This window comes from Geospiza fortis, unplaced genomic scaffold, assembly GCF_000277835.1.
Source record: "Geospiza fortis unplaced genomic scaffold, GeoFor_1.0 scaffold54, whole genome shotgun sequence".
Taxonomy (NCBI): Eukaryota; Metazoa; Chordata; class Aves; order Passeriformes; family Thraupidae; genus Geospiza; species Geospiza fortis.
The window spans coordinates 12,355,725-12,364,679 of NW_005054301.1; the positions used below are offsets into that span (position 1 = coordinate 12,355,725).

General features: G+C 36.3%; 1 protein-coding gene across 1 annotated transcript in view; it reads right to left on the bottom strand.

The window, feature by feature from the left end:
- Positions 1-7,698: 7,698 nt before the first annotated feature.
- GJD2 (gap junction protein delta 2) overlaps positions 7,699-8,955 on the bottom strand; it is an 8,451-nt gene continuing 7,194 nt past the window's right edge. The window contains exons 3-4 of the mRNA XM_031064722.1: positions 8,740-8,947; positions 7,699-8,616 (exon numbers count right to left, since the gene is read on the bottom strand). Of these exons, the coding sequence (XP_030920582.1) occupies positions 8,055-8,616; positions 8,740-8,947 (770 nt within the window). The 3' untranslated portion in view covers positions 7,699-8,054. The remainder of the gene's footprint in view (positions 8,617-8,739; positions 8,948-8,955) is intronic.

Genomic DNA, 8,955 nt, shown 5'->3' on the forward strand with positions numbered 1-8,955 from the left:
ATTCAGCTGTAAAAATTCCATTAATGTTAATAGGAGTCATGCTGCCAAATTCAAGAATCATGCTCTAAATATTTTATCTGTCTATGCTCTTACTGCAGTCTAATAAAACTTGTACAATTAAAGCCCCTTCTCTCTTGACTACCTGCTAAGCAAAGTTGAAGGGTACACACATATGAACAAAGAAGCACTTCTCTGCACTGGGGCAGCCTCACCTTGAGCCCTATGTGAAGTTTTGTGCACCACAATACACAAAAGACATAAAAGGTTGTTAGAGAGTGTACAAAGAAAGGCCACGAGGATGGGGAAGGCTCTGGAGGGCGGCTTTATAAGGAGTGGCTGAGGTCACTTGTTCTGCTCAGCCTGAAGAAAAGGAGACTCAGGGGAGACCTCGTTGCAGTCTGCAGCTTCCTTGTGAGGGGATGAGGAGGGGCAGGCACTGATCTCTTCTCTGTGGTGACAGTGACAGACTCAAGGGAATGTCATGAAACTGAGGGGAGGTTCAGGTTGGATATCAGGAAAAGATTCTTCACTCAGAGGGAGGTTGGGCACTGGAACATGCTGTCCAGGGCAGTGGTCACAGCACCAGCCTGACAGAGTTCAAGAAGTGTTTGGACAATGCTCTCAGGCACAGGGTGTGACTCTTGGGGTGTCCTGTGCAGGGCCAGGAGTTGGACTGCATGATCCTTATGGATCCCTTCCAACTCAGCACATTCTGTTACTCTGCGAAGTATTTTATCAATAGAGATGTATTTATAATTTGTGCTTCAGCAACTTAAAATGGGCAAGTGTCACAGTTACATTTCAATCTTTGCATCATTTTAAGAGATTTTTAAACAACTATTTGAGAAAGTAAAAATGCAATGATTTTAAAGAAGTCCTTCTTATAAGTAACACTGGCTTTTTCTTAGTATGACTCCCAACAATATACAATGATAGTGTATTCACTTATGTGTTATTAGGCCATTAGACTGATTTAATTCAGTGTATGTTATTTATAAGATCAACGTCACTCTAAAATTCACTTCTTGTTCAATGTGCCTCATTAAGCTTTATTATTCTCTTGATTGTTCATACTCTGTGGTCCTATTGGTTCAAAGTAAGCTGAAATTTGAGCTATAGATCACATAGATGAAGGCAGATAAAATTTTCAGTCTCCGCTAACATAAAAATTACATTAATAAATGCAGGAGATATAATTTCTAAAATCGGAATAATAATTAAATTAGCTTTTAATTTTTAAACAAAACTCCCACAAACTAAATAAAACATAATTGGATGACTTGTACATGCTTTTTGAAAAAGTCTATATTTGCTGATACTTTAAGAATTATAATACCTTAACATATGTGCAGAATCTGAGTTAATAATAATAATTTAAAAAGAAAACCAGAAAAATTACAGTTCCCTGTAGTTGTATGAGACACGACACAAACAACAACCAGAATATTAAATTGAAGAATACATCAAGAAAATTTGCACCACACAGAATTAAATAAACAAATAGATAAAAACCCAAACCTCAAATTATGACACTAATATAAACATGTTAATTTTTTTTTAATGTGCTTCAACCTTTTTATAAGCAGAGGAACTTCAAAAGTTTCATGAGAGATAAATATGAAGAATTTCACTTTTGGAAAATTGATACAAAGATATATAGCAAATGAAACAAATTATTTCCTTAGACCTACAAATTATGTTTCCACTTGCACTGAGAAAATGGTCGTAAAGAGTTGAATGTGTTATCTTTCTGTATATGCAAACTAAATATTGCTCAATTAACAGTTGCTGGTGGGCATTTAACAATGTCAGATGTGGACTCCTCTCAGAGTTGTACATATGTAGAATTAGACACATTCTTACACAAGAGAACATTGGTAGAACAGATCTTGTCTTCTTTTTTCAAATGAGAAAGTAAAGAAATTCCTACAACCCTTCTCTTTCTTCAGAACCCCTGAATCTCTTGCTCCTGAACATCACATGCAGTGCAAACGTAGAAGCCCCTTTATTTCAGTTGTTTTGGCCTTGCAGTAACTCCATTCATAACATGCTCATCACAAGTCACCCTTTAATGTGCAGCTTTAGGTCTGGTTGCTCCATTAAAGTCTGCTTGATATCCATGTCAAGTACCACCTGTCTTCTGGCAGGCAGGTTTTCTGGCGGCAAAATGGCTTTCCTTACAGAGCAGTGGTGCATTTTCAAAAGAAACCCCAGAAATTAGGGGTGAAGCTAGGGACATCAGTATTCATGATGGCTTTGGACATTGTAATGCACTATTTAAATTATTCAAAGTAAAACTGGAAAATAGTTGGAAATAATTTCTAGAAACATTTTGCTTACATAAGAGATAATGCAAAGAATCTGGTATATTTGCTCGGAATATGTTTTGAATATGCTTTAATACCTAAACTATTAATAAGTAGGAGAAAGTAAGTCGATAGCATACCTACTTTTCTCTAATGCCCACAAATCCTGACTTTTTCCCCCCCAGTTTTGCTGTTATACACTTCCTTAAAGTTATCTCTTCACAATATGTACTTCTAATACGTTAAAAAAATCTCTGTTCAGTGCTAATTTTAAAAAATACAGGATTTGATAAATAAGGATCCTAATTGAAAAGGAAACCATCTCTTCCAAATGTAAGGTTGCTTTACTGGTACAAATAATTTTCTATTTTAGCATTCCTCAAACAAAACTCAAAATTGTTAGCAGATTTAAAAAATAGGATTAATGATTATAACTTGTTTCAAAAAATAAAGAGCTGATTTCAAACAGTAATCTGTTAACCTTTCTCTGAAAAAAGTGAAAACATCAATCACAATTTCATTGGAAACTTCACAAAATATTTCAAAAATGAAAGTTACACTTAATTAATTATGTGCCATGAAATATATTTATAGATAAATCATATGGAGAAAATGCTGTCTTCAGTGAAAGAAACAAAATTCAAGATTTGTGTAATCACTTTAGGGTGTATTAATCATTATCCAGGTACTGGTAACCCTTCTATGTCCTTTTTTGCCACGCTACATATGCAAAAAATAGGTGGATTAATACCTTACTTTCACATTCTGTTGAATACAAGAGAAATTCTCACTTTGAGGGGATATCAGAAAGTCATTCTATATGTAGGTCTCCATAACCTAGAGATCAGATTCACCCTGTATTTCAGGTGCCACCACGAAAAAGCTGATAGATTTTTATGTTGTGAAGACAAGCCTCTTAAAAGCTGTCACTTGGAGAGACACCTGCTCAGCTAAACTCTCTAAAGCAATTGGTACAGCCCATAGCCCCAGAAAGCAGAGGAAAAGGGTGGTTGTTGGGGGTTTTTGCATCTTAAATATCCAGTCAGGTCATTGCATCTAGTTCAGTTTCTAACTGTCTTTGGATATGGGACTTCTGTATCCATCTCTGAAACTCAATCTGTAACACACTAATTCAGTTTAGGCAAAATCATTTACGATCTTGCAAACATTTAGCTTCACATAAACATATCCATATGCATGGTTTATTTTTAATGCAGTGCCAGGGAATATTCCATATCTGCACCTATCTAATGGAATTCTGTCTCTTGATTGACTTCTTCAGTACATTTTAATAGACATAACACGAAGCACTTCCTAGCCCAATTTTTCTTCATAGAGATACTATCAGAATTTCATTGAGGGGATGATGATGTTTAGGGTCTGGTATTAGTAGCTGATACTAACTTAGTGTGTTTTCTGAAAGCTTACAATAAAATAGAATTTCTGGAAAGAACATTCCAAAATATCCAGGGATGGGTGTGCAATACAGAAATGCTGTAATCTTTCCTGTTGATCTCATGAAATAAAAACGTTTCACCCAGCTGAGAATTGACTTGGTCCCACAGAAAACGAAGTATTGTCATTAAATTCATGAAGTACCAGACCAGACTCTAAGTACTGAAAACATATGCCTGTGTTCTCCTCATATGACCCAATTGTTAAATTCCTATTCCATACTTGTACACCAAACAAAGGCTTCTAACCTTTTTTGCTGAAGGAGCAAGGTGAAACAGCTATATTCAAGCAAAATAAAGCCAAAAGAAGGCAGGCACGATGTCCATCTGATCCAACCTCTTGCCCTGAAAAAAATGTATTCTTTTAAAAATGCAGGAAAATAATTCTTCCTCACATTTAACATCTCATGTACATCTTTTCCTGCAGTTCTCTACATAGCAGCAGTTTTGTCCTACACTGTTAGGTATAATGCAAGGAAAGCATTGCACCCACTCTGAAGATTCTGACTGTTTCATACTTCTTTAGTGGAAAACGAAGTAAAATCCATCTGACCACTTCTGTGATTCATTAATCTCATTTGATCTCTCTGTTCTTCAATTTTCCCTTGAAAAAGATGAAAACCCTTACATTTTTTCAGTCAGAGGTCTCTAAAACTAAACTCTTTATGGGACCAGTGAATTCCACTTGCCTGTGCAAAAATGCTACACATAAAAATGCAGCTAGTTTTCATTATGAAAAAAATTCCTCTTTTGAAAAATATTTTAATCGACTCTCCTTATATCTTATACATATCTGGTAAAATGATTCATAACCCCTATGTAAATAGTTTTTGAAATTCACACAGGTGTGGAATGCACAAGATCAAGTCTATATAGAAATGAAATCATGTCATTCTTTTATGTACATTTTAAAATTCCTTTAAACAAATGGTTTATTAGATTCTGTTGCAATTTTCCATAGGAGCTTAGTGAATATAACATTAATGTTTGCACTTATCATGACACATAATGCTGTCCACGAGTGCAAAACAATGTAAACAATGACGAAAACAAACATTAACTCAATTTTCATTTTTAATGTCTGATCCTTACAGAGATGTCAATGGTGAGACTAATTTATTTCACTGAGGCAGAAGCAAGACCTAAGTAATCAGTAATGTGCTCTTCAGCTTCATGTTCACTCAGTTCTGTTCAGTTAACACACTTTTCCATTGCTGTGACAATTTTAAAGCATTTATTCTGTAAATGAATAGTCAGCTTTCATGCAAACAGTCCATTAGCATTAATCATATGATTCTCACATACAATGACAAAAAAACGTGTTTGCTATATTTCTCTTGTCCATGACAAATGAATAGTTGGTAAGAAATGAAAAATAACAATTTAGAAGGAAGGTTAGAATAACTGATCTCTTAACACATTTCATCTCTCATCTGAAATATAAAAAGCCATATTCCAAGTATGGTGGATGATGTTTCTGTTGATCAAAATATAAGTCTTTGCCTACTTTATCACTGATCCTGTTACATAAATCAGCATTTACATTTCCTGATATTCTTCTCTTTGGGCAAATCCAAAGAATCCCAATTTACTGGATTACAAATGTGCAACTACATTAAAAAAAATTAAATTAATTGATTCATTTGCATTGACTAATATAAACAGATACTTTCTATATATTACCTTAGAATTTTAAGGTATTAAAATCTTATCGCTTTCAAGACATGCACCTTCTCTAGAGTTTGACTGAAAACTGCTATGCAGCCACTGGAAAAAACTTGCATTAGGGCTTCTGCCTAACAGGAAAATGTGCTGAACCTGAAGCAAAGCCCACTGAAGTTGTTTTTTCAACTTTAATTTTCACTGGATCAAGCACTTTGCACACAATCTCTCATTTCTTCAACATTAAAGGAGTGTTTATAACTGTCAAAGAATATTTTCTCTTTCAATATCTGTTCAAAACTGAGATTTTGAAAACCATCCCAGGACTCTGCAAAATGAAAATCAGACTTGGATTTGTGAGTCAAATAATAATCTTCAGAAGCTTGTTATTTTGCAGATGGAGATTTTAGCTGCCATGTTGTCCTTCTAAAAATAACATGCAGTTTTCCAGTGAGCATGCAGTCAACTAGCAATATCAGTGTGCGTTTTTATCACAAAGAATTTGAGAAACCCATCTCTAGAGGTTTCTATAATCAAATCAGGAAAACTCTTAAATTTATACATAAGGAAAAATATATTTAAAATTTTTAAAAACATGACACATCTTTGATGCTTCACAGTGGAAGAAAAAAGACAACAGATGAATGTGATAATGGATAGACTATCTAAGAATTAATCAACATTTTTTTAAGTGGCAATGCTGGCAAACGACAAGAATGGAATGTTAAGGTATTTGTTGTAAGCCAAGAGGAAAAGATTTATATGCATCATCTCCAAGCCAATATATAATAAAATCCATTTTCAGGCTTGACATAAAATACAATCAAAAGGCCATTTGTGACACTGAGCCCATGTCTCCTTCTTATGTTATAAAGTACCCCCAGATTTTCCAGCACCATTTTGGCCCTTTTCTTTAAAGGGCAGATACTATTTAGTTAGAAATGCACTTGTATGTTTTTTAGTCCTGATCCAACTCCTACTGTTGCCAGAGAAATATTTTCTGTTGAATTCAGAAGGAATTTTAAAAATGTTAAAAAAAATCATTAAGTAAACCTTAGTATTCTATTCTTTATTAAGATAATTGCTGTTAACAGAGATTCATTTGAGACTGCCCCAGTGGCTTACCAGTAAGTTGATGGGACATGAACAACATATTTCTTAAACCAGCTGTAAGGCAGAAAAGCTGAGGTTACTGTTTGGATTCCCTGATGAAAAGCTGCAATTGTTTCATTTATGGGTAAATGTATTCTGGCTATTCCTAGAGTGACCTTGGCAGCCGACTCTGTTGCCCTTAGTGTCAGCAGAAAGAAGGCTGTTGGTGTCAGTGGGCTTTGGATCAGGCTTTAAAGACAGAGGAAGCTTGCTTAAGGAGGAAAACAGGCTTAAAAAACAGTCCTGATTTCCCAGGTTTTGTAGCTTAGAGTTTAGAATACCAACAAGACATTTTAAACCCTGAAGAATAATTGTAATAAGTCAATTATTTTAACCCTGTAAGTTTTTTTACAATTGTATACAAGAATAAAGAACAAATTTCTCTGGCTTACAAAAAAAAAAAAAGGCAAGTATTTATTTATCAATAGATACTTTAGCTGCTTTTTACACCATTGCAATGACTGAACAAATAGCATAAAATAAACAAAAGAGAGTATAAAATCGATTCACTCCAGCTGGTATCCCAAGACAAGCTTTTGACTAAGAACAGAGTTAGATGTTTCAAGTATGGCACTTATATAAATAAGAGCAGAGAAAAGATGATATATTCACAGTTAAATGCAATGAACTCTCTTCCTTTGGTATGTGTGTCATCATAGGTGATTGTAGGTAAATGCATAATTCGGCTGGCATGAACCAACTCCATCTTATTCATGCACACGTTAGGGAATCAATCAAAATGTACTGATATATTCTGCAGGTCACAACTAATGCAAGATGTTTAAGGTCTCTGGTGTGTGTGTGTGTGTGTGTGCGCGCGTGTGTGTGTGTGTGTGTGCGGACAGGCAAAGAAAAAATGGCCAAATTATATTCAGCATTTATTTTTAGCATGACTAATTGATGCACAAACCATGATAGAAAATAGCTAGCAATACACACCAGGAATAAAGTCTGTGATTTAGACAAACAAAATAAGACATCTGTGAGATACGTGAACGCAGATATCCTGACTGAGCTGTGGTTAGGTTCCTTACAGTGTGCTTACCCTCTTTTTAAAACATGCTTATTCCTGCACATTGCAACAGTGTCCCCCACCCCACCCCACCCCATATAGAGTATCCTTGCAGAGTTTTTGATATGAACATTCTACACATTTACAACAATTAGTCAGACAGTTCAATCTGTAAACATCCTAATGACGACCAAAAAGCTGCTTCACTGACAGATAAAACCCAATCATTAGAAAGAAAAGTAGGAATTATAGTAGCTGTGCTGTAAGGCTAGGTCAAGCATGGTTTTATAGTTGTTTTTTCAGTCTTTTATATAGCGCTGCATTTCGCAGCTAGTTCAGTAAGTGGAGATCCAATACCTTAATGGCTTTCTTGGTGGTTTGATAAAATGCTTGCCTAAGCAATGTACCTTTCTCTAATGGTATCTGGGTCTGTTCCACCTGGCACAGTGTTTCAGTTCTGTCACAGCCTCACACATAAGCTGAGTCACTTGACTGAGTCCTGCCGAAGTTAGGCATGCTCATTCTTGGCAGGTCCTTATTTCTGATTTCATATATGGATTTCCTTTTTGCCTGTACTCCTCTCACTGCCATTTTGATCTTTCTCCAGCCCAAGTGGTTCAGTTCTGCCAAATTAAGCACCACACAAATCCCACTGACAGCAAACATGAATACCAAGAATACAGTCTTCTCAGTGGGTCTAGAAACATAGCACTCTACTTCTTTAATGCAAGGGTATCTGTCACATTCGTACATGGAAGGGACATTGAATCCATACAGAAAATACTGTCCCACTAAGAATCCAATCTCTAGGGCATTTCGAAAGACCACTTGGATGATATAAAATCGGGAAATGCCTTCTTGCCTCCTCATCTTTGATTTTGTAGTTCTGATGGCAGGATTGGGGATTTCCTTCACTTCTAAGCAGTCTGGTTCTGCCTCTTTGGTGGAGTTCTCAGTGTTTTGCAGCACCCCATTGACAATCGTGTTCTTGATTTTCTTACTGTCCTCACGCTTCATTGAATCCTGGTCCCTTTCCAAGGTAAGGAAGACAGTGGAGTACCTCCGTTCCCTTTGTTTAGCAGACTGGTGAACGGAGTATGTTATGAAGCATAGGCTGGGAGTACACACCATGATGATCTGGAACACCCAGTACCTTATGTGAGAAATGGGGAAAGCCTGGTCATAACAAGCCTGGTTGCAGCCTGGCTGCAGCGTGTTACAGACAAACATCGTTTGCTCGTCATCGTACACCGTCTCCCCTACAATGGCCACAATGAGAATTCTGAAGATCACCACCACGGTCAGCAGGATCCTGCAACAGAGAAGCCCGTCAGTGCGCGCCGCCGCCGCGCGGCCGGGAGCTATCCAG